At 33.0% G+C, this 27,776-nt stretch overlaps 1 protein-coding gene across 2 annotated transcripts; it reads right to left on the reverse strand.

Moving 5' to 3' along the window:
- Positions 1 to 693: 693 nt before the first annotated feature.
- On the reverse strand, positions 694 to 20,930 carry LOC119631396 (clavesin-1). Of its 2 annotated transcripts, none has more exons than XM_038023558.1 (3): positions 20,892 to 20,930; positions 1,175 to 1,908; positions 694 to 1,083 (listed from the first exon to the last, which is right to left on the reverse strand). In XM_038023558.1, coding segments are annotated over exons 1-3 (990 nt in total). In that variant the 5' UTR covers positions 20,893 to 20,930; the 3' UTR covers positions 694 to 828. The 2 variants fall into 2 exon arrangements, with proteins under 2 accessions (XP_037879486.1, XP_037879487.1); XM_038023559.1 differs by lacking the exon at positions 20,892 to 20,930 and adding an exon at positions 4,713 to 4,813.
- Positions 20,931 to 27,776: the final 6,846 nt, after the last annotated feature.

The following is a 27,776-nucleotide window of genomic DNA, read 5'->3' on the forward strand; positions in this document are numbered from 1 at the left end:
GTTCCATTTTTCCGGCTAGAAGAATGTTTAAGACTCACAGGCGGGAAAACGGACCTGCTTAATTCGATCAAGAATTTACACAATTTTTTGAGTCTCTGACTCTTTCTTCTGCATGTTGCAAATCTCTCACCCTTCGGTTATAGGTACAGAAAACATATGTGCGGGGGATTGTTGAAAGGAAGTCTTGCATAAAATCTGCCAAGCAGTTGAGAGAGGAAAAGTGACGAATATGCATAGAATTATTAAAAATCTTTTTCATAGCACAACTCACAACATAACACTACATAATAATATAACGCAAGTGAAATATGTTAAAATGACTGCGAGAAATTTTTAACATTATTTAATTGAGATGCCATGAAAAGCCTGATAATACATAAAAGTGAGACTTTTTCACAATTTCGCTTTCCCTTCCAAACGTCTTATGCGACATCCCGCAAACGTTCATGGGAATCATAGAGCAATGTGATCTTTGATTAAAAGTAAGTCGAAAATATAATATATGAATGTGTATCGTTAAGTTATATTCTTTATGGCTATATTGAACTTTAATTTATAAATAAAAATATATATATATATTTTTTTATTATTATTTTTATTAAATAATCGTAACCTATTTAAAATGCATAAATATGCAGGGATTTTTATATGCGGATTTTTTTTTTTTTTGTTTTTTTTTTTTCTTTCTATTAGGAATATATGTTATTCATAAATACTATATATGTGTCTTATCGCAATGTACGAGGGTAAGTAAACGGAAATTCTCACAAACGTATTACAGTTAATTTAGTATAATCACTGTGTATATCCATGAAATTATTTCTTAAATTAGTCAACTTCTAATTTTCTAAAGCTGCCGACCACGCCCGCCTCCAGTTCGCTAATATCGTTTCCCCCGAAATTCCCCGCTTCTTTAGTTATTTCAATTTTCATTTCGTCCAAAGCCAAGATGGCTGCGCGTTTTTGTAATAATTTCTGACGAAATTCGGTAACCATATCGGCGATGGGTACCGTACCGCCATATTCTTTAGGCAGAATGGCAGGATTAATTTTCGTTTTCAGGGCATCAATATTTTTATGAATCTATACAATAAAAAAAAAAACAAAAAAAACAAAAAGAATATTATTAATAAAATTTGTGATTAATTTTTAAAGCAAAATAATTAATTATTACTATAACGCGTTTTTTTAGTTTTTCGCTAATCATCGAAACGGCGAGCTCTATAATTCGATTAGCATAGTGGGGTATATTAATGAAATGTGTTTCCTTGTGACGCATGGGTGTAGAGTTTTGTATGCATTTAAGTATGCTACGCAGATCGGTTAACGACCAGAGACTAATGAAACCCATATTCATGCCGCTCTCATCATTTACATACACATAACCGGCCACCTGAGAGTCTTCTTCATCCAGCAATGCTTCGCATATTAGCGAGTGTATGCGAGCCATTTGCACTGAGGTAAACTTGTAAGGATCGAATTTACCGGCCACTGAAAATATAACGCGCCGACCAAATTCGTCGCGCTGTGGCAAAGGAACTAAATAACCATTTTCGAATATTTCTTTAATGGCCGGATCCTCTATATCCAGCTTAGTGAACCAATGCGGAAACAGTTGCCGTATAGTCAAATAACGTTCCAACATTTCGCATGCAGCCGGTACTGAGAACTTTTTTGTGCGCAAAAACCGTAACAAAAAAATTGAATCTGTTCGGCATTTCTTGATATATGGATGCTTGGCAATCCATTCACGAAATTGCGTTAACGCTTGACGTCTTATGTTATCATCCTCGTGTAATTCCCTTTTAGCGATCGCTTTTAGCTCTGGGTTCAGAGCGCAAACATATGGATCGTAATCGTCATCCTGCTTCGGTTCACATAAATTGGGCATAACTTCCGTTTCTAACACTGTGAGGGCGGTTAAAAAACATTGAAAAATAAAAAAAATATATATAAAAATTATCCAAAAAATCAAAAGCAACAGAGAAACTCAGAATTTGGAAAAATATTATTAATAACACAAGATTTATTCTAATGAATGTTATGGAATATAAATAAAGGAACACGAGAGAATTTTTTATTTTTTTTTCCTTTTGAATGAACAGAGTCGCATTTAGACGAACTTTTCTTAATTAAATCAATCATATTTGAAATTAAAATTTTTTTATTTATTATATATTTGTATATGTTTCTATTTAGTAAAGTAAATAATAAATCAAACTATGCAAAGAGCTTGTATCGATTCCATGAGGCTATAAAAACCAGCTGGCAAAAGGCTTTCGAAATAAACTTAATTACTTTGGAGGGCATAACTGGCTAAGAAAGTATAATTTACAAGTAATTGCAACATGAACAGGCTTTGCCTTACAAAGCATTGTTTGTTCTAAGATGCTTTCAATTTACGCTTTAGTGTGATCCCACACCAATATCCCACACCAATATCCGCACGCAAAAGCTTGCTATATTTCGGACACATTTCAAGCTGATAACTTCCTTATTGCGACATGGAGGAATGTCAACAACACAGACACACAAATTTTGTTTTTTCTTTTTTTTTTTACTAATTCATTATCTATGTATTTTGTAAGTAAATTTATAAAGTGTGGATTTAAAAGTTGCGGAATAATTCGGATCATATGTACTCGCCTGTATTGAGATTTCAACCCGCGAACATTAAGTTGTTAGTCACGATCCTGTGCCTATTCGGCTACTCAGACAGACATGCAGATGTGCGGGCATGGCTAAATTTATTCAGGATTTGGCATTTGGTCAACACTATACATAGTTTATAACGCCTCTGAAGCTCTCTTTTGAGTGTTGCAAGCATTAGGACTATACCTCTATACTATGGTGGTGAGTAAAAAAAGTCAATCACTTAGTCTTCAAATAGTGATTATAAACAATAGCTTTCCCTTTGCTGCTTTCTTTCAAACCAAACGAATGAAAATGAGGGCGGCTTCTTCGTAAACATATATAGCAATATTAGCGTGTACATAGAAAAATTGAGAAAGTGGTTGAGGGAATATTTAGGATAGCAAGCCCATAACTGCAATAACAATTAAGAGTTAGACTACTTTCATATTAACCGAAAAGGGAGGACGTATGCTAACTAAACCGTTCTGTAATCATTCATTTATACAGAGAGGCTTTTCAGTTCGTCTTATCGTATGACATTGAATGAACGAATACTTTCCTTCTCTTGTATAAATATTAGTTAAGCTCTTTTCGAATTAACTTGACGATAAGCAGGCTTGTTTTCTTTATAAAAATTACCCACCGTCATGCACTTGAAAAACGAATTGTGTTTCTTTTTTTGAAGTGCTTCATAAAATGACAAATTATTTTATATTATTTTATTACTTCTTATAATCATATTCGTTGCCCATTTGGAAAGTGATGTTTAACGGCCCTTCCCATCATTACTTGCGAAGGTATAGAAAGTGATTAAATTTTAAATAATAATTGAATGAGAATGACAAGGTTAAAAAGTGCTCATTAAAATATAAAAAAAAAAATTATTTACGCTCTTTTGAAATGAGGAGGTAAACGTATCCTGAAAGTCTGAAATATGGATATATATAATTAGAAAAGACCTTTCAATACTTAACTTAATCAATATCTGTCACGATGAAGGTTTCAAACAATGGCAAACCTTTTATAGTTGCATAAAAAAATGAAAGCACGTCAAATGAATTGTAAAAACAATGTTTATAAATTAAGTAATTGTTGAAAAAAAAAAAAAAAATAATCGATTAGAAACTACAAGTCGGATAAGCAAAAAAGGAATTATTTCATACGAAAGCAACGTACAGACATGTGAATGATCCAAAAAAAATTACATTTCTTAAAATAGTAGAAAAATTATATTCACCAATGGTCGAATCTTTAATACCCACCACCGCGCGTAAAATAAACTTAAAGAATAAGAAAGATATATGAAATTTTGATAATCTCCAAAATTTGATGACTATGTACGATCCTCTTTATTTTTTGCAGATACCACTATCGGATTATCTACAGCATACATGTTTGGAAGTTTTGGACTACAGTGCAGTGTGTACTTTGACCCATTTCCAATATCAGCTTACATGTAATGCCTTATCATGCTTCTGCTTCGAATATGAATTCGATATCTTAGTTTTCGCGAACTGAGAAAATGAATGTTTAGCATAGAAATTTACAGAGACTGAGGCACCGACATGTCTAGACCCATTTAGCATTTGCATATATATGTATCTGTGAAACTTTCTTCTTGGTATTGCAAAGGTTTTGACGCACACGACCGCCCGATAATAGATGTGAAAACAGAACTAGATGTACTTCACAACCTTGAAATGTTTGCTATAAAAATTTGGGGAAGTCTTTCTCATCTTATAATTGCCGTTGCTTTGACTTGTTACGGATACGGACCAACGAACATTAAAGCCAAAAACTTTGCTACAACGTTTTATGACCGTCACAAATAACTATTTTTTTGTTTTTCATTTTCCATTATGCTTTTGATATCAGTTAAATTGACTCTGCACGTGCATATTTCATCTTTTGTTAAATTTTATCGGCCTCGCGTTCCATCAACGTAACTCTTTTAACATAGTGGCAGGTTATATTATTATTACTATTATTATTGTTATTATTATTATTATGTTATTAAAAAACCGCTTTGATTGTACTTTCAAAGAGAGATTAAAACATAATATATCACCACTACATACCTACAAAAATTCATTATACGAAATGTATATAAAAAATTGTTATGTCATGCTTGCCGTTCACGTTGTAATTCATTAACGCACTCTGGCCTGATGTCTTTTATATATTTAGTTTTCTCGTTTAAACACGTAAACCTCTTCCCTTATCAATCTCATCATCAATCAATTAATACTGAACATAAAATACAATTTTGTTATTGTTATAGTCAGCCTACTTGTGGTGGTAAGCGAAGATGATGATGTTTGTGCGCATATTGGATTCTGTGGGTTTTGTTTTTCATTAACTATGGACCCGGTGACTCAAAAGCCAGTTTTTCAGCGGAGTGTTGTAAGGCAATTATACTCAATTTCTTGTATCCATACTTTAACTCAATTTAAATAAGCAAGTGAGGCAAGTGAAGAGACACCCTACATCTTGTTATAGTAAGCGAAGCTTTGCCCTCATTTAAGACTACACTCCTTTATTACACTATTAACGATTGATGAGAAAAAACCTAATCAAAGTACACACATAACAATAGAGTTTGTGCTCGTTACATTTACTAATTGTGGAAAAATTCTTAAGGGGTAACGGGGCACTGTCACAACCTAGAAAAAACTTTTCTTTTTTTCTATTCTTTTTTTTTCGGATGGAAGGAAAAAAGAGGTAACAGGCATTTTTATAGCTTATGAGTAACGAGGTAAAAATAAGCTGCTCTTAGTTGAATTGTGTTATAGGCTTGTCCCTTGACCAATTTGGACTATTTTCAAATTCTTGTTAAAATTTGCAAGCGATGTGTTAAATTTTGCGAACATTAGAATATTGAGTACAGATAGATAGGCTATGTTATAATAAAGATTCTGTAGAAATTTTGAAAAAACGCATTAATGGCTGGGCATGTACTATGTAAATGTGTTTTTTTTTTTTCAAATTTCAAATATTCTTCCTCATTTCCTTTTCGCGAATGTAGCCGAATTTATAATCGACCCCAAAAACTTTATTTCAAGCATTCACCTTCTTCGCAGAAACGTTGAAAACTTTCGAATTACTCTCAACCTCATATCTAGTCATCAGCCATCCCAATGAAGCTAAGATATATGATATTTTTTATGAGATTGTTGTTGTTTAAGTGATCGTAAACTATTTCTGAAGATAACTGTTACGGTTTTAGAGAGGTAGAAATCAACGGGTAAGTCGCTGAGCTGTAACTTCTCAGCAGGGGATTCGAACCCGGGGACGGTCTTCTCGCAACACTTAGGAGAAACTTTTGTTTTTGTTGGGCCCATAAAAAAAAATTCTTTTTCCAAAAAATTTACACTGATGTCCACTTCTGCGTAAAAGAAAAGACAAGCAAACATACGAGTTCGAAGGAAAACTCTGTGTGCATACTTCTCCGCTATTGCAATGCTTGTCGTCTACACGCGTACGATGTGTATATTTCTCTAATAAAATGCAAACCAAGCGTTCAGCTTCATAGCAAAAAATTGGTTACTCTTCGTCTTATTGATCATTTTTGATTTAATTTCTCTAAGCATTCTCTTTCATTTAATCATGAGTCGGCTTTTGAATAATGGCGAACAAATATCGCAAATCAGGTCAATCATTAAGAAAACTCATATATTGTAGAAAGGATAGTTCCAAACATGATCCCATTTACCATTATTGTAATGGCATCGAATTTTCATTCTGTTCGCTACCACTACTCGATATAGATCCAGTAAGACATATATACTTTTAATTACATTGATATAATGAATCAACCTGTTTATATCCCTGTCCTTTCTATAATTGGCTTTTTGGTCCATTTTCATGATTTCTTATGATTTGTAGAAAATTTTGCATTAGCAAGACCCGCAGTCGATTTGCTATATATATATGTACCTAGCTACCGTTCCTTTGTTGTCTTAAAATTACAAAAAAAATTAAATTGAAAAACTGAACATTAGCTCATATGTTGTTGATATATTTCCAGAAAACAACTTTGAAAGCGGACACGTTTTAGCCGTAAGCCACTCGCAAGATTTAGGAAAAATCTTCTAACATCGCATTTAAATACGAATTCGTAGCTAACTTAAGACCTAGAAGGTGATGAAGGGATCTGAAATTCGCGAGAAATATTTATTAAAACTATATATCACATTCGCGCCGAACCCCAGCGATAATTAAAAGGAACCACAGAATCTCGTTCATTTTATATATCTTTTCTCTTGTAATAAGCAAGTTTGGAATGATTAATAAGCTTTAGTCAGTCTATAGAAACGTGCAGTTTAAAAGGAAAGATCTTTCTAACTCTTCCTTGTTTTTCCAATAACTTAAAAACCCTTAACCACAACGATAAGAGTTAGGAGATGCATTAGTAATTTTATTTTTTTGGCAAAAAACACCGGGCAAGCAAGATCTCCTTTCGTTTTCTTTACTTCTAAATTATTGCGGTAAACGTTCGGCGCAAATGAACATAGACTTAAAAAAAATTTAACGCTCGTACTGATAAAAAGTATAAGTAAGTTATTGTGCAATGAACCCATACGATATGCACGAGAAAAAAATGTTGCTACAAGTTGGCCAAAATGTTGGTAATTAGATTTGTTATGCGATTATTTATTTATTTTTTTTTTGCAATGAACACTATGTTATTATTAAAAAATGTTTGCAATTTATTAGAAAATTCGTATTCATTTGGCGCATTTAAGCCTTGAAAATAAAGTAAATAATGACATAATTGAATGCAATTACAAATCAAGTAAATAAAAAATGTACAATCGTATCTTAATAAATAGTCGTTATCAAGAGCGAATAGAAAAATATTACAAAATATTCTCTTCATTTTATTATAGCCTTAAAATCATCTATGTTTTGCACTAAATTTTAAATATCTGTTGTAGACTTGAAGTTACAAATTTTTGGATGAGTTTAGTTGTTTAGAGTTTTTGTCTTAAACTGTAGCTATTTATCCAAAATTTGGGTGCGTTCGGTTCGGTGGCCGTGACGCAATGTCTTAACCTATTCAAAACTAATCAAAAAACCAATATACACTTGATGCTCTTTTCAGAGCAACAGCCAAAATAACGAATCTACTAAGTAATCTAAGTAATAATAAATAATTGAAGTTTAGTTTCATAGAAGAGGACGAGTAAATTAAAATTCAACTTTTTACTTAATTGTTTATAAGTTGTACATATTTTCTTATGCCGATCTCCTTTTTTTTTGTTTATTAACGAATTTTAGCATTTTTATAGCAATGATGTATTTACCGTTTGACATGTTCAATGTCATGGCGGAAGGTTAACTTTTCATCCAGTATAACTTCCAAATACTCAGCGTAATCAGAAAAAGGAACTTTATAACCTTAATTCGTAGTACAACTGGTATAGGAGAGAAAGCGAGGCATCTTGACTATCTACTATATCGAACCAATACGTAAATATTACAAAGTATGTTTATATCCAGCATCGAGACATGCAAGTATATTCAGTTTATCGAAACGGTTGCAACACCCAGAACGAAGCTTGGGAGTTATTATAAGAATATATATATATATATATATATAGATTCTTGGTCAGCGTCATAGACTGTGTGTTCATTCGTCAATCGGTCAGACGATTTGCCGACATCCTCCCGATCGCGTAAATTAGGATAGCGAGCCTAAATTTGTCAAAGAGTTTTGAAAGTTACTTCGCTTAAGTTGATATTGGAAGCAGACTAAATCGATCAAAGGACATGGTTCCCATCTATATAATCTCAATTGTAAACATCTCGGTTTTGAAGAGGAAAATTAATAAGGCGATTCGATCAATATTAATAACAATAGTAATTGATCAAAACTAATTGAAACTTTTAAAATACTTTGTGCATTTTAGGAATAATTAGAAAATTCTATTCGTCTTAAAAATAATCTTCGATATCCAACATCTCGCTGTAATCTTAAGAAAATATACGGGCAATATGGACTCTTATGGACTGTACGTAGAAGATTTTTTATTTGTTATGCTCTCTGTATACAAAAGTATGTTTATAAAATTATAAACTGAACTGTCGGTTTTCAAACTATGGCATCTAACTATTGTTGCCCGACATGCGATACCAAAACTCAACTAGTGACAAAAACCTCTGAAAACTGTGCGTTCATTTTGTTTATAGAGATACATATATATATATATATATATTTTTTTTTTTTTTTTTTTCGGCAATTGGAAAACGCATTAGTCGTCATGTAACAATATAACTCGTCAAAACGACCTACGCGTCGCCTTGTCGCCTTGGCACCACTGGCAAGTATTCCCCTTCATGGAGGAAAACGCCATCGAATTGGGCCTCTTCTTATTTTGTCAAGGTGTAACTAAGAAACGAGTTTCGCGTCGGTAACATTACTGGGGTAGCTCCTTTCCCAGATCCGTACCGTAAACAAGTACCACACGAACTCTTCCGATGCTGGTATTTTTCTAAACTTTGAGCTCAGTTCATTCGTCTGTTGTTGGTACAGGATACTGTGGAATACCCGCGCTTCGCGTCTTCTACTACGTCACAGCGTAGACATCGACATTTTTCCTTACGCTAATCATGTCATGTACTTGTTTGGCAATCGTCACAACAATCGCATCATCGACAAAGCCTATAATATTAGCATGTTTAGGAACTCCAAGGCGCAGTACACCGTCGCACATGCATTTCTAGAGCGCTAATCCAAGGGCTGGACCCTGCGGCGCATCCCATTTACTTTATATAGTTTATCACCGCTCTCTCTCTCTCTCTCTCACTCTCTGAAAACACATCTATGTCTATCTACTCTTGAAGTAATCCGACATTAAATTTTGGAATTAGTTTTGGATTTGACACTGATGCTCCCACGTTATCTATTTGAATGCATTTATATAGTCCAACAGAATTATTAGGCAGTGTTTCTTTGTGCCGCCCTTCCGATGAGGGCCTCTGATTGTTGCATTTTCAATGGAAAGCTATTTATTAAATGGCATCTGTGGTCGACCGTCTCCCACTTAAGCCAAATTACAGGTCGCTTAGTCCTCCCATCGTTATATAAGCCATTGTAAAATTTTCCCGAAGATATAATTTCAGATTCATTTAGCGGTTCGCTTGCTTTAAATACAAAACGCGATTATTGACCTTTCCATCTTCTGGAGAATATACCTGTAAGTAGGCAGTTGTTGTAAAGTTTGTCGAACACTTTGGCTTGACAGTCGGGTCCCGCTATCATAGCACAGTTTGAGATGTCATTTGCATCTGCTGTTTTATTTGATTGAACTGCTCTAGCTGCCGAGACAAGTCCTTCTTTTGATATCAGGTTTGTACTTACGATAAGAGTCGCTTTGCAAGTACAATAAAGTGGTGATCACTCAGTGAATGGCGTTTCTACAACAGCTTTTACGAATGTAGGGCTTGGATGTTTCGAGAGTGGTTAACTTGTATATCATGCACGGGGTTACTGAAGCTGCTATGCTTGCTTCTAATGTTTCCTTTCTTGAGCTCTCGCCGCTTATTCTTGTACTCTTGTTAGCGAGCTTAAGTTATTTCTCCATCTTTGGTCAAATTCCGATCACAGTGTAGCTACCATCTTAAGTTGCCAACAAACGGATTTACAAAATAGTAGTTTAATTGGCCTTCTGCTCGTGGAAGCACTACATCCGTTTTTAATTTTTGGGATTAAGATCATTTTCACTTCGTTTATTAATCTCGTCAGATCTATTATAACTTCTAACACTATGTTAAACATCTGTTTATCGAATCGATTGGTCCTCCATCGTGATCAGCGTAGTGCTTGCAATTCCCCAGTCATAGCAACTTCCTGCTTAACATAGTTCTATGAACGCTGTACGTGTGGATACTACATTAAGCGCCGATTCAGAGTACAAGCTACTGTTAACGAACGCAAGGTCAATGATGGACAGCCAGCTGTGGAAAAGTATACTCTGCGCCTATCATTAAAAGGACCAGCTTGACGGAGCCTAGTCTCTCGAGTGTGGGCATCCCCATTGGATGACCCATATAAAGTCCCCTATTACTTTACTGGCTTTTTTCCTTTGGCTTTGGCAAATTATTATATTATTATATATTAAATCCTCCCGGTGATGGATGATATTGTAAGTAGTTATAGTTCGTGTTAAGCTTTAACGTTATATATATAAAACCTCCCTCAAAAAACACACATGATTCCAGTTTAACATTCAATTTATGTGTACTGACGAACATCGTTTTACAAACCTTAACAATGGAAGTCTTAAATAAATAAAATTAGTTACGAAAGTAATCATAAAAACATCTCAAGTAAATAAGCTTCGTAAACGTTTTAAAAATGCCTTAGCTACGAAGCATCAAAGTCAATCACATTTACTGATTAACTTTGAATCTTCCGACCCACTCTCTTGCAGCTTAACTTACGTTTGGTACTTAAGAAATATTATTCTACAAATAAGTTTTATTTTTCAAGCCTTCGCGATATAATATTAAAGATATATTAAGCAGCGGGGAATGAAGACGCATTGGCACTGTTACCTATGGGAAGTTGCTTAAGGTAAACTCATTTACCAATCACCTTGAGAAGGCAACGCATGTAAAATTCGAAATTCATAATACATAAAGGTTATACTGCATACATATTAGCAGATATTTAGTTCAAATTATAAGTAAAAAGTATAAACTTTGATTAGACTACAAATTTTTTTATTTTATACGCAAGTAGTTGCCCCAAAAAGCTGTCGAATATTGCTTAAAAAAAAATTGTAATTTTTTGATTTTCAAATACATATTTATAGAGAGAGAGAGAGAGAGAGAGAGAGTGAGAGAGAATGAGATAAATGAGAGAGGAGGGCGTCGTCAGGTGGTTAGTAACCGTTACAATATATTGCATAAATATTTGTTTCTTGCTTTTTTTTTTTTTTTTTGTTTTCACAGCAAAAATTAAAAATCAAAACAAAAGCAAACAAGTAAGAAAGTTATATTCGGTAAGGGCCGAACCTCGCATACCCACAACTATGTTTTTCACATTCCACTCTGCAAGTGCTTTTATTTGATACCAATTATCGCTGGTATTATTGAGATAAAATTAATCCACAAGGTCGCCTTGTCTACCATAGTCATTTTAAAATAACCCATTTTTAGACAGATAATATATCGTCATGTGCGGAGTGTGCAAAATAGTTTGAAACACTTTCTCTCGTTTTGTCTTACGATAAATAAGTTAAAATCTCAAAAAAGATGGAAAAATAAAATCTAATCATTTGGAACTTTGTGTTGGCATTGTCAATTTTTCCCATTTTTGAACGTACAGGGTAAAGTACTTCGTAAAGTAACTGTGGAAAATTTCAGCCTTCGAACTTTAATTAGTTCCGAGTAACGAGCAAAAACCCAAACATTTTTGTTAAAAAAAAACGGAATTGCGTCCAGTTTACGCTGTACTATGCACTCCTGCTAGGAGTGGGCCTGCTAGGCCCATCTGCAATACCAACTTGCGCTTAGAGACTTCCAATGTTTCTACCAAATTTGAAGGCAGTATCTTCATTTTTACGACCAGAAAAGTGCCAGCAACAAAAACCACACAGACGGACAGACGGACAGACATGGCTAAATCAATTCAGTATTTCACGCTACTTAAAAACACATCTACGTCGTAGGGTCTCTGAAGCTTCCTTTTGGGTGTTACATACATTTTGAAAACAAAAAAATTAGTTATACCCACATCTACTAGTGGTGGGTATAAGTGAACAAAAAAAAAAAAAAAAAAACCGAATAACTTAGTCGGTTTAGAATGAGTTTTGTGATACCCTTTATTTTACTTAACTGCTTATGCTTTTTTTAACAAATATACTTCCACACCTAAGTAAATACGTGTATGTAAACTTAAAAAGTATACAAATTATCTGTAGGCTATAGCGTAAGCAATAAAGTATGACATTACTATATTGTTGCTTCAATATGACTTATTCAAGATATATCGCATCTATTTAAGCCAACATAATCAGTAAGTGGCATTTGCAAAGTCATCACGTTTCCGATTGCATTTCTTTAGATTAGACCGCTGTATATGTATTCCTTCTGGTCGTTGGCCGAAGCTTTAGTCTCTCAAAACGTCCTATTTGATAAAGCACCATACCGTAAAGGGATTATCCAAGACATTGTCTATTCGAATATCCATTGGGTCTCGAAACTTGGCGTGCGGGCGTATGATGTTTTGTCAACCAATGAAATTTACGATGACAAAAAAAAATGTTTCATTATGTTATGTTATTGAATACTTTGAATATTTTGAAAAGTTTCGAATCAGTATGTCTGGTTTATTTGCTTATGCACGCAGCCGCACTTAAAACGTAAGGCTTCCTATCCAACATAAAATATTTCATATTGTTCTCTGTCTTCTGTCCATGGTGTTCCCGTGCAAACAAGATAGGCAAACGCATCAAGGGAACATAATATTGAAATTTAAAGATTGTAATGGCTGCGGTGCACCATGCTCCCGCACCACTTCGACAGTATCGACTTATTGCATATGACATTCAGTGACGAGTTCACTAAATGGGAAAAAGCGCGTATGAGTGCGGCATCGAATACATTTAGTTTTATGTAATGACTGACGATAGCTTTCCTTTTTACAATGTAAAAAGTTTACCAGCACGACAAGCTAAACGGTACATTGATTACTGATCGACATGACATTACCAAAAGGAAAATCAAATAAAATAAAAATGTAAAAATTTTCGAACTCTATTCGTACGAATGATTCTATGAACTAATTTAGTTGACTTTAGCAAAACTGTGGAAGTCAGAATGAATTTAAGAGCAATCGTTTGATGTTCAAGGTAACGCATTGAGAGCCGATAATGAATGGATGGGTATACGTTACGACCATTCAACAATTTTACGTTGTGTACAGCGTGTAGTGGGTATAAAAATTGAAATTGAAACAAAAATCCCAAGCACATTATTAAATCTCATCACGTTCAGGGTCATTGTGCATTAACTAGTAAACAATTTAAATACAAGTGCAGGCACACGTATCCATAATGTACTCGCATATATTAATAGTTTATAACGTTAACTTAAACAATTTCCTAAATATATCAATTTCAAACTTAGTTGTGTACAAAACTTTATTAACAATAAATAAATAAAGTAAAATTTCTTGTTTCCTCATGTGCTTGTGGTTTTTTTTTTTTTTTTTTGCTTTCTTTCTTTTTTGTATTTTGACATATTTACGTAAGTTAATAGATTTTGTTTTTTTTTTTCGCTTTTCTTTTTTTTTTTGGTAAGAAAGTATAGCCAGAAATTTGAGTATACGGTAAGGTATTCGCTAGTGCGAGTTGTATCTTACATAAGATTCATTTGGTTTTTAGTTTTATTTTATTTTATAAATTAACCTTGATTGGGTTTGGCTTTAAAATAATTTCATTTTTAAACCTCTTTTAAAAACTATTATTATTATTATTGTTATTATTATTGTTATGTCTGTTTTGCCTTTTATTGCTTCATTTCATACGATTTAGCATAATAATGTTCAAGCAATCAGTTCTTTGTTTTTTTTTTTTTTTTAATTTTTTCTTAACCAATCTGGTTAATACTCTGATTAGTACTCAAAAAAAAAAAAAAAACAAAAACGCAAAATTTAATTGAGGTAATAAAAGCATTGCGCTCATATGTGTTTAAGCGCTTTTTGATTTTTTTTTTTTTTTTTTTTTTTTAAAGAATAAAACAGTTCCGAATACTATAAACAAGATTTGTAGTATTAGATTTTCGGTTACGATATAATTGATTGCATGGTTCATGGGGCAAATATGTATCTGGTTTGGCGTATAAGATAGGTAGTTAATAAACACAATCTTTTTTACTAAAGAGATCCAAGGTTAAAAATCGAATCTAGCAGGAGACTGTTCGTTGCAACAAAAAAAGAAAAAGAAGAAGAGGAATTTCACTGGGCTTTAATTGAATCTTCTAATCCCTACGAACAACAGTGTTGTGTAGTATGTAAATGTATATTAAATTTAAATTTTACGTGAATGCATATCTTAGAACACTCAGTTTATAACCGACCACTTGGTTTCATTATATGGATCAATTGTATATGATCCGATCCGTCCTTATCATTGTTCATTTTTCATAAATTTAAAAAACAGTTTGATTTCACTGAATTTCGTTGCCGATAGCTTAACATGTGATGCCGCTATATGAGCCGATTTTAGAGAAATCAGTCCATTCCTAATATCGTTGATAGTTTGTCCTAGAGTTTGCGGAGAGTTTTCGCAATGCATATCTATAACAAATCAATATTAAATTTTTCTTTATGGGACGTCTCTCACCGAAGATCACTTTCGATAATTTATACATTAAGTCATGGATTGACTTAATCCCTATTAGAGGCATTTATCCGCTCACAGCTCTGCGTGTATCTTGTGTAAGAAGTTAAACACAACTCTTTGTGCGTATAGTCTTAGTCTTAGTTTGATACGATATATATATATATATATATGAAATGCTAGAATTAAGGTTATCCGGCATTAATTTTCGTTTACAATAACTTTGTTCTTTGAACGACTGAATAACATTTCATTTCAAATGGTGAAATAAATCAAATCTTTTTCTACGTATATAGTATTGCCTGAAAATATGTTACAATTACTATATATGTAGAGGAATAAGAATGATCATCTAAACTTTCGCCTACAGTCGAAAAATTGTTTGCTGTGCCTAATAGTCTTGACAGAAACTTGATAAAGCTTATAGAGTTTGTTCATTGCACATTGGCTCTGAACTTGTGACTTGCTCTGATAAACTTCTTTGTCCAATTTCTAATCTATATATCTATATATGATATGAGTCAAAAGTTCTCGGACAAGTTATATTATATTAAAAACTCCAATTTTTTTGCCTTCTTGAGAATATATCTGTTGGTAGACAATGTTTTTTTTTTTTTTATATATAACCAATCATTTAGAGAGAATGTCCTCACACAGAATAGTTGTATTACTGCGATGGTCAGAAAGAAGTGTGGAGGAGAGAAAGAGAAGGAAAGTGGCGGCAGACAGGGATGTATGTGTTCGATTGGTAAGCGTTACGGCTTTATCAACCGAGCGCTCGCACACTACACACCAATCGTAATTAATGGACAATGGAGAATTGAACTAAGCTATACGGAATTGATAGACGCGCTTCGTAGCTACTTGGCTATGCGATAAACCAGTGCCGCTCTATAAAATTGTACATACTTTATATTTAAAATTTTATATTTGTTCTGATCCAGGTCCATTTCATTATTTATTCGAATTAACTAAATGGGCCTTCGAATCTCTAATGCCTATTATGATCTTGCTTGCTTGCATTGGAAGCGCAAAAAACTTGTAATTCCTTTGTGGTTATTCAAGAAACGTATAAAATTTATATTGGATTGCTTCATGATTCTGAAGGGGTCGGTGAGTGGAGAGTTGGTGGTTTACCTTCGCACTTATTAAGCATTTTTTGGCAAACACTTACATCAGGTATTAAAAAATAATCAACAGCGCGCGCAACAAACTGTCCAAAATTTAAAGAAAAAAAACAAAAACAAAAAAGAAAAAGAAACCGAAGAAATAAAACTCGTTTCACTCATATACGTAGCAGGCGCAGTTTCTCAATCTTCTTTTAACTAACAACATGCAATAAATTATGTGGCTAAGCTTTCACACAAATCGCGTCCGAAAAAGTTTTTATTTTAATAAAGTAACTTGTTATGATTACTCCCGGCTTTTAACGGATAATAACGTTTCTGGCGGTTTATTCGTTGTTACGTCATTTCATAATTAGAGATTCTTCCAAAGAAAAGTTTCGAGAGATTCAATGAGATCAACTTATGTATACCTTACTACGTTACTACGAGATTAGTTACGCTTTTTTCTTTATTTTTGACCTAACACTCGCATATTTCTTTTTCTTCTCAAAGTTAAGATAAAGGGCGTAAGCTTTCTTAAACGTGATGATTTCTCTTTAAGATGGTTCTTGATAGCGAACTTCAAACTTTAATAGATGCATCCTTTAAGCATCTGCATGACATGTAGTGATATACTAATGTGTAATCTTCACGTTTAACGACAAACGACTTTTCTACGTTGGCTCTTTCGGATGGTGCTCGGACTGTGCACGGGATCATTGCCGTAAGAGTACGGAGTTATGACGTTGTTACGACGACTTGGAAATGTCTTCCATGATGATTGGGGAAAAAAGTGAAGAAAGAAAAGGTATAGAGCGCTGTCACAGCCGGATAGCTCTATGCCTGACTGCGATAGCTGCGATCACATGCCACTACTGATTCAAGTATGGTTTTACCGCACTGGGAATTGAACCCCGGTACACTGATTAAATAGTCGCACATCTTATGTACTACGCTATGCGATAATCTAATTTGGTGCAAACGAATATGAATTTTAATAAAATTTTTTAATGACTCGCAAGTGTAGTTGAAGATTGAACTTATCCAATCAAATTAATTAACGGTCGATAATCACCTAAACATATTGATTATGCGACATTCTGAACTGACCGCACATTTCTACTCTTACGTTATACTATTAAACCAAAGCGAATGTAGTCAGCTTACTTGGTCTTTTTCTTATTCTTTTTGTATAATTTTACTAAATTAAAATTGTTTACAAATTTTAAACCATGTTAAGAACATAGAGTTGAACGTAAATATTTGTGCCAAGTTTTCGATTTCGATTTGATTTGATTTCGATTTCAAGGTGAACAAATTTAATTTTAAATGAATTAAATGTACAGCAAAAAATAATTAAGTTTTTACGATTACAATTTTTCCCATTTTTATATACACATTATAGGATATATGTGTGCATTTTTCTTTGTATGCCTACTGCAGTTACTGTGATTAGCAAAAACCGTAATTTGATCAGATTGCTTTGTACTGTAAGGGTGTCGCTTGGCCAACTTTGTCCATTTCCAATACCAACATGCTTGCGATGACTTTCAATATTCTTGCCACAATTTGAAGACCATATTTTTATATTGTTGCGACTAAGCCAATGTTTAAAACAGACATTAGACAGATGGATACATTAACGTCCCTAAATCGATTCAGAATTTGATATTGATCAATAATACATACGCGTTGTATGGTCTGCGACTAGCCCCAGGGGAATTGCGTTCAACTTGTACCGAATAGCTCTACATCTACAACTCAAAACTCTATTATACCTTGGCGGACGTTTTTTTTTCTTTTTAATTTATGACAGCACTGTAAGTATAAGAGCTATGTAAACGTAAGCATTTTATTACATAACTGTAACTAATTGCACGAGTACTGTTCATAAACAATATATGACATTAAAACGGGATTAAAAGACTTAATATAAAGATGAAATGTTTATTGTAATGCGCAACTTCCCGAAATTTAACACAATTTTATTATACAAGAAGTGCCGAAAAACCAATTTCAAAAGCTAATAGAGAATTTGAAACATTTATTCGGATTGTAACAAATTTTTAAACACATTGAACGATGGTTTATATTGTAGTGCACGCGTGCTGGCTTATGGGCAAGAACTTTAAATATTTTTACCAAATTCGAAGCCGATCAATTAATTTTTGACAATGGAGAGGATAATTATGGCGGACAGATGCACACGCATACAATTCATAGGCAAAGTGTAAAGAAATCGATGCGTAAATTTTTTTATCGAAATATCAATTACGATCTCAAAACTGCGTACAGACTCGGTATCGGTTTATTAACACCCGACTTAAACTTAACTTCGTGTCAAGGAATAAGAAATTTTTCCTTCATTCGTTCATAAATTAAATATTGACTAGTGCAGACCCTTAGAAATTCAGGATTTGAACTTAGGTTAAGTCAGTTTTTCATTAACAGTAGAATTTCGGCACTCACCAGTTTAACGGGTTTTCAATTTTAAAAATTGAGCAAAGGGGCATCGTTATAATTGACAAAAAATATCAAATATATATATATATACTACTTATTTTTCCTGCGCCCACCTTTGCTATTCTGGTACAAATGTGATATTGTATACCTATTATATACCTATTTCTACAAAGTCTCAAAAAAAAAAATACGGACTCGCTTGCGATGCAAAACAAACCAAAACACCGATAGTGTATTCACCTATAACTGTCGATTTCGTGAATGTGATTTAAAAAAACTGCTAGCTAAATATTCCCCGGGACTACCTGCATGTTCGGTGCACAAATTGTCCTGATCGGTCTACTAATACGTCCACAATTAACGATAAAATTTTAATTCCAATTTATTTCAAATTTATTTCCCATTCATTGTAACACGTATTGGGTCGGATTTTATCGGTAATTGTGAGCATATTAGTAAATTCATTGGAACAATTTTTGACTGACCTTAAAAGGCATGCTTATGTACATCTGGTTGATAGGTTTTGCGAAAACACATACATGACGATCGAAAATTATAGACAAAATTGTCAAAAAATTTCCAGCCGTTTCGGAGGTTGCTCTAGGTCCTTCTGCATAGCGAACGTGTCGGTGAAATGATCGAAATCATTTTTTTAAATTCGTCTTTTTAATCGAGTGCGGAATGTTTCTTATCTTAATTTTTGCGACTGCGACGATACATAAAATTTACCCCGAGTTTTTGAAAATCTCGCCTTAAGAAAATTTCCATATGGCAATCAATGAAATCAGTTAAATCGGACCAAGAATTCGCTCTAACTAAAAAAAAAAAAGAACACGACGTACAAATAAAGCTAACTATGTAATATTTTTTTCTTCTTTCTGGTTCTTTTTTTTTTTTTTTTTCTTAACTTTCTTTTCATATAATGGAAATGTTAAAAAGTCGGCTGACTAGATGAGCACTGCAATTTGATGCTCTCAACTTAATCTATTTGCACGTATACCTATGTATGTATATATGTGTCATTGAAATGATCAGTAGTTAAGAAAGGAAGTCTAATTCATTGATTTGATTACAAAAACTTAATATTAAAAACCAATAGGGAAATACATACTACCGCTAGAGTTTGGATACAAATTTTTTAAAAATTCATGATTTGTAAAACAACGCACAAACCATACTCATTGTCAATTGTGTGTCTTAGTTATCATTTAGGAGAGAGCTATTGATAAAAAGCCCTATATAAAAAGTCACTTATTTATAAAATATTAATAAAAAAATATGAAAATTATTAGCTTTCCCGTAATCGAAATTTAGCTCAAAATTATATAAAGGCGTGTTATCGTAATCTAGTCAAGATGGTAATATAATTTTGAAACCCTAGATGGAATTCTAAAGGCGAGACAGATAGCTAAAGTTTTTTAAATCGTTTTCGTTATATTGAGTTGTATGCGCGGTTTTATAGATTCTTCATAGATTCATATTTCTTATATCCGTATATATTGACAAACATTTGGGAAATCTCATTTTTATCGACGTGGATTTAAGTATAATCAATGCCACGGCATGATTGGAAAAATGTAGGCCAACGATTATATCATTAGCTTCTATATTATACGCAGCAGAAAAAATTGAGGATACCAGGTTTACTAGAACTTTTAAAAGTACTTTTCAATAATTGAAATCTCCTTTTATACCTTGTTCGTTATTCATATGAAAGCATATCGTTTTTCTTTTTATGGCAGGAATTGCTTATGCCCCATTTATCTCAAATATGATAGGTTATAAGACTCGTTGATTTCTTCTAAAGTGTCTTTATTTAGAAAATGTAGACAATCAACAATTCGATCTAAACCTAACTATAAACTATTTTTTTGTTGCTATATTTTTGAATGTCTTTATCTTAATTTCCTTTCAAGAAAGAAGTGAGCTCAGCCAAAATACCCCAAAAAAGTTGAAAGACTGGATGTCTTTTTAAAGTTTCCTGTTTATTTGTTGGTTACATGACTTACTAAAAAAGATAAAAAAAAAAATAAAAAAATAAAAAATAATAATAAAAAAGAAAAAACACAATCCCATCGGTTAAACAAACACATCAAACTAATGATTAAACAAGAAAAGTGAAAGCGAAAGTTTTTTCAAAGGAAAATTGAAAAAAAAAAAAGTTTATTTTGAGAAATGTATAAATAATAAAAGTCACAGTTTGTTTTTTTTCTTTTTTTTTTTTTCGTTTTACATATAAATATTTTCTATTCACTAAACAATGGATTTTAATGATTGTTTTTTTTTTCTTCTTTTCGTTGTTTTAACTGCCAAATTATTTTATTGTAAAATCACTCACTTTTATTGTTTATATATTTTCAATTTTTCGATTTATTTATTTTTTCTCCTATTTTTTTTTTTATATATATGATTTTCAAATTAAATTTACTGGATTTTATGTATTTTTATTTTTCTCTTTTTTCCGTTGCTCTTGTTGTTACTTTCTTGAAATTTCAAGTCAGACTAAAATGTTTTGGTTAAATGTAAATATATTTAATAAAAATGAAGCCAAGCCGCGCTTTTAAAATCAAACTTTAGTTAGTTGTCTGAAGAGATTTCCTCACTGCCACACACTTACAAAGATATATACATATATATATATATACGTAATACAGCTTAAAGCAGAGTTATAATAAAATGAGTGAATTCCCTTGAAGCACTTGATTAATTAACAACTCTTTCCTTAAAAAGCTTTGAGTGAATTCAGTTGTTAAAGAAGAAACCTTAAACCACAATATTAAATTTTGTGTTAGGAAGCAATTAATTTTGATTGTCTAGCCAAAGTCAGACACTTTTGTTAAACGTTGTTAAATATTTTATATTAATATAGACGAAAGGAGCCGAGGATCGGGGATTGTAATGGGATAAAGACATACGGCATTGTAAAGCTAACTAGTTCGGTAGTAATAAAAGGGTTGCACTATCAGTCCAACAAACACTCCACTCACGGTTACACTCAAGAAATGCACGCAAAGCAATCGTTATGGGGCCATTAGGACGAACGAAACTTTTTTTACCGGATGGATTAATCTTATGCCTTGGGTCATTCTACAGCCCACCTGGACTGGGAACCTACGTTTTCGTTTCGGCCCATAATTTTGTGCGAGAAATGCCAAAGTTTGGTCCCCAAACCATGCAAGCTTATTTTTGTCTCATTAAAATAAATTAATCTCCCGATTTTATGATTTATTGATAACAATAAGACAAAATGAATGTAATATCATAAATAATTGTTTATATTATAAGATAACTTGTAGCTTTGAAAAATAATGTTACAATTATTCCGGGAATAATAAAAAAAGTACGAATTAACTTACACTATAAAAATAATAAAACAAAAAAAATCGAAAAAAAAAGGGACATAATATGATGATGATTGCTGCTTTTGACAATGGTTGAGTACTGCTGTAATTGTGATGACGTCGCAAATGAGTTTGTTTTCTTCTCTCTTAGAAATCGCCAAAGAAATATTTACTAGTTAGCATGTTTTTCTTGGATGATGCAATGCATACATGATTTACAAGATTGCTTGTCATTTATTGTTCAGCCTTACAATCTTAGCGAGACGTAGCCCTCGCCGAATACAACATTCTTACTTGTTCTTATTCTTATAGACTGTTCTTATTCATTTTTGATATTTATTACTCCAATATTAAAAAATGTTTTTAATCTAACTTAAACTAACTATATTTTAAAGTAAACGTAATTCTTTTAAATTTTTATTAAGCTTTTAGGAGAGACATCTTCGCGTTTATTCTCAGAATGTAGTAAGTGTTCCTTATGTGCTCATGGGCGTGTATATTTCGTACATTGTTATGAAAATCGCTCATTTAATGATTTAAGTTTTCATGAAGAAGGAAGAGGTCGTTTTTCCAAGAAATAAAATTCAAAGAAAACAAAACCGAAAGATACAATCATGACGTTTTAATTGCCTCATATAGCTGGCGATTCGCGAAAAGATTAACAACAGAATTACCAGAAATTTACCACAGAAAAAGGGATTAACACACAAATGTCACGATGAATTTAGATAATGGTAGCTTGCTTGTAAAAGGGTATATAGGCAACATTTTTGCAGACGGCAAAGTTCGTTGAGCCAAGAGAGTTGAATCGCCTTATTTGAACAAGCAAGGCTAGAACGAAAATTAAATCGTTGTAATTATAAGTTCCTGTAAATAAGTTGTGAATAGAGCTCCTAAAATATAACTTAATTAATCCTTTGCACTCGGCTGTCCCCTCTGAGAGCACAAGTCTAGCATATCACTCGGTTGTTCCCTCTGAAGGGGCAATGATAGCTTGTTAGCGATTACGGACAATGAAATTATTCCACCGCAATTTTTTTTAGGAACACGTGTTCTCCTGTAGTTTTCTGTTAAAATGGCACAAAACAACTAATCGAAATATGATAAAATTAACAAGATGCATGATAAATAAATCAATCGTTTTACACGTCGAAAAAGATCGTGCGAATTGCTTTCACGACGGACTGTACACTTCTCTGAACCGTTGAGCAAATTGTAGATATAGTGGATTAGGCGTACAAAGCTACAAAGGCAAACAACATTTTATTGTGAAACATATACAAATCAACCCGCTATGCATGTTGGGAACTGCTTTAAACTTTACCATACTGTAGAGAATTATAAAAAAACAAATTTTGATATTTTTTTGTAAATATGTGTTCGTCAATGTCCACAAATTCATATAAACGAAATTTCATTACAATTCCTTACATGGTCCTAAAATTATACTGTACGTTTCCAGGATGTACGTTTTCGTTAAAAAGTGGCGTCGAGTTGTTGGTAGGTAACGTTCGAAACGGTGCCGAGTGCAAAGAGTTAAGAAAAAAAAAATCGAATAAAAATGTTAAATCACAAAAGACGGTTTACGTTGCATTATATAGTTGAGTAGATCCATATATTAAATTTACCGCAATTTTGAATGATAGCAACGAAATTCCTTTTCCAAGTTGAATTCGATGTTCGAGATGTTAGTTAGTTTACATTCGAAACAGCATTTTATTATTTAGTAAATTAATGAAAAAGCAATTTATAGGTAACGAGCGCACTGCCAAAATAACTATTTGTCTTTCCTTTGCAATTGAAAGGAATAACTAGCACTATTAGTGCTTTTTCATAAAATGATAGCAACAGCAACAGCACTATTTCTCAGCCACATTTGTCCTTTCACCCGACCGGCAAAATATTTTATGCTTATATTATGAGCGTTAATGATATTCATATACTGTAGATTTTTGCAAATCATCTGCGGTTTAAAGAAACTTTTAACCATAAGATTCTATTAGAGTCTCAAGTCTTTTTAAAAATAACTCTTAATATATATATATATTTGTTTTTTTCGTTTTTATAAAAAACACATCCGTTTAAAGCAAAGCTAAGCGCGGCCTTCTATTGACCAATCAAAAAACCAAAACAAACTCATACCTCACCAACTTCATTCTTTACGACCTCGCGAATCTCGCGATCGAAGTTGTCGCACTATTACAGGGCTGCAAAAGTAACAAATATTACAGCTTCTTTAAACCAATTTACTTGCCCCGTAAACTTTGAGCAACCCTTTAAATATGCACCCTACAGAAAACAAATAAGAAAGTTCTATTCGCCGCTGGCCGCATACCTCGGATACCCACCACTATGCTTTTCACATTCCACTCTCCACGTTCTTTTATTTGATACCCATGTCGCTGGTATTATTAAGAAGAAATTGATCCACAAGGTCGCTGTGTCTACCATAGTCATTTTAAAATTAACCCATTTTTAGGCAGATAATATATCTTCATGTAAGGAATGTACAAAATAGTTTTAAGCATTCTGCTTTGATTGCGTTATGATAAGTAACCATAACATCTCAAGAAGGAAAAAAAAAAAAACATTTAATGGGCATGGCCCATTTTTCCCCTTTTTTGCACGTAAAGAGCAGAGTGTTTAATAAAGTAATTCTGAGTAACGATGAAAAAGCCACCAATTTTTGTTAAGAAAAACAAAGTTGCGCTCAGTTTATGCTCCACTGCGGGCTTCTGCTCTCTCCAATTTGGACCATTTTCAAATTACAATCCTGTATGCACAAACTTGCAATGATTCTACGAAATTTGAAGTCGATATCTTTAGTTTTGTAACCGAGAGACACAGACGGACAGACATGCTCTGAGGCTTCCATTATGAAAAAAAACATAATGAGTATGCCCCCACTCTTCAATAGTGTGTGTGAAAAACCAAAAAGTATATACAGGCACTTTTCTAGATCTGTAAACTAAAGACGATCTCAACTTGATGGGCGTGATCTATGAAAACGAAATTTGGCATTTTCTTTGGTATAATTGGGCAGAGCATTTTAGTTTCATAGAATTGTTCGCCTTCGTTAAAAAGTTAAACCAACTTATGTATTAGTTCCTTAAATAATTTTTTTTTTTTTGGGTATTTTGCACTGTTCGCTAATTTCGATATTAAGAGATAAAGTTGTATAAAGACCTAATCGTATATGGTTGATGTAGAGACAATCATTTTAATGGACATGGTAATTGATTAACAGATGAATTAACAGATGATCGTTAAAAATCGATTCGTTTATCCAGGAAATATCGAATACAGTCGTGAACGGGTAAAGGAGGATTAGCGTGAGATTTTCGCCGTCCTCTTTATAAATAAATGTGCTTCCTTGCACAATTTTTTACGATGATTGGTTATAAGGTGAAACTTCCATTGCCTGAAATTTCAAAACTCGTCTCTCAAGTTCCCATAAACGGTACATCCCGAATTCGCGAATTGTACGAATCTTAAAAGATAAGTTAAAATCTAATCACAAATTTTTCAGCCTGAATCACTTCACGGCAAATCACAGCAGGTTACGCAACAAGTATTCAAGAAGATCATAATCATCATTATCATCATAATATCATTTCGGATTACAAACACACGCATTGACGCGAAACCCAAACGCGATACTTATCGATATCGCTGCAAAATGGCTCAGCTATTATTTTAAACGCTGGAAATGCGAAGTGGATAAGCTAACCGTTATCTCAAGTACATTTTCCTTCTGGTACTTGAAAACCGTTGCTATGAAAAGTAGCTTAACCTTTGCTGAATTGTAAATAATTTGAGCGCATAATCTGCACAAATCGTAAAGACTTCATGTTTATAAAGAACTTAACGATTTTTAAATCATCCTATTATTTTGTCGAGAATGGAAGGAACAGATGCCGCGTAAAATGAAAACTCAGTTATACATAATTGCTCAGCTAGTTGCTTTCCTCAGCGCGATATTCAAAGTTTTCAGTGTTTATGCCATACTATTAGCGAAAATTCTCTCTGAGAAGAAATCTTCATCAAGGATATAGAAAATGATCTCATCGATCGATTTCGCCTAATACAATTCTTTGATTATTTTTGTTATCAAATACCAAAAATTATGTTGCCTTACCTTATAAAAACTAACTTTTCAAGAGTCCTATCAAATCTTGAACCGAGATGACCTATATCTAGCGAAGCTTGTTATGCTCCACACCACATGTACAGGTTGTATTGCCTTCATATGGTGAAAAGATCTAATTTTTATTAGCTTATGATGGAAATTGGTTTATAATAACAATGTGATATAAAAAAAAGAGAATTATCAAGTTTGGACCTCGTATGTTAATTTTTTGGATCCCGTCTTGTATAAGAAAAGTGAGTCTTATTACAAGAAAAAACGTAATTTTTAAATGAAGAATCTCTTATCTTTCTACATATTTCTTTCTACTACATAATATATTCTTCTGTCAATTGGAATGATAAGAATCTAACATAGAATTCGCTTTTCTAAGATATAGTCCGTATCACTGGATTGCGGATATTTTGGCCAAGAGAAATACACTTCATAGTTGTTTAATTCACAATTACATTCCTTAACAGTAGGATTATTCACAATTTATTTTGGCCGCACTCTCAACTCAAAGGTTCTTGCCAGACTAACTCTCCCTTCCACAAATATTCTAATTATGTATATACATTTTTACAAGCATGTTACTATACCCAAATTCATAATTTTTATATTTACTCCCTATCTGCTTTTCCCACTAATCGTTTTCATCGGCCTGCAGCTGCATGACCCGCCTGCGAATGTGCATTTGGTTTTTCCTTCTTTAGGGAATTTATTATTAGGGAAAATTACTTAGCTGGAATTAACCGGATTTGGGATTTTCGTAACAATACATTATTAGTTCACAATTCTGTTTCAAATACATTTTCCATTGTTTTTTTTTTTTCTTTTGTTTTTAATTTAACTCCTATAAAAAGAAAATAAAATGTGGGCGTAGTTAATATTGTGTGTGACCTTGTATCTTGCTTACAGTTAAAACTAAACTTAAGATTATATACCTCTACTGGCTGCTATTATAAGCCAAACCAATTCGGTTGTAACGAATATATCTTCTACGGGAATAGAATAATTTATCTTAAATAAATTATTCACTTTCTTCTTCGGCTGACTACTTAGGTACAAAAGTGTGAGGCATTTTTTATTAGATAAAAATTTATTAGATATATTCCTGAAGTGTCCTTCCGACAATCAATACGTGCGTAGACCAGTGCAACGTCGGTGAATCCACCTTTCAATTGTTTTCAACCTTTCCATCTGGTATGATAATATGCTAAACCAGGCAGAGAGACGTAGTAAATTATTGATATTATCATTCATTATCATACATATGGTGTGGGGTATAAAAAGCAGTCGGAAAAATCTACATAAAGCACTTCAATGTCTCGGAATGCATGAAAATATTCAACTGAATTTAAAATTTTTGAAAACGGCTAAGTTAGGACCATTTCGTCGCTTTTAACCGTTGGACTGATCCAACAATTTCAAATTCGAATCAAAGGCTCTTCAAAATATTGGTATCAGGGGATCTAAAGGGTTTAAAGGGATGCAGAATCTGACTTTTTGCCTTAAAATATTATATTTTGCACGATTCGTCGCATGGAATTTGCTTCTTTTGATCTACTAGAAAACATTGTCACCTTTAACGCGCCCTGATTAATGCAAAGAATTCAAATACACAACTGTCCAAATGTGTAACTTGTGAAATTAATAGCGATTTTTATTTGAACAGTGGAACTTTCATCATTCAAGGAGTTCATGTATCCGACATTTGCAATGAAAAGAAAAGGTTTACACAAAAGGGAAATAA

The sequence above is a fragment of the Glossina fuscipes genome, unplaced genomic scaffold (genome assembly GCF_014805625.2).
Source record: "Glossina fuscipes isolate IAEA_lab_2018 unplaced genomic scaffold, Yale_Gfus_2 1, whole genome shotgun sequence".
In the NCBI taxonomy this organism is placed as follows: Eukaryota; Metazoa; Arthropoda; class Insecta; order Diptera; family Glossinidae; genus Glossina; species Glossina fuscipes.

Bases quoted from the DNA above. Each gene is read 5' to 3' on its own strand.
- LOC119631396 (XM_038023558.1), bottom strand. The intron at 1,084-1,174 runs GTAATAATTAAT...TTTATTGTATAG, and splicing joins AACTAAAAAAACGCGTTATA to ATTCATAAAAATATTGATGC.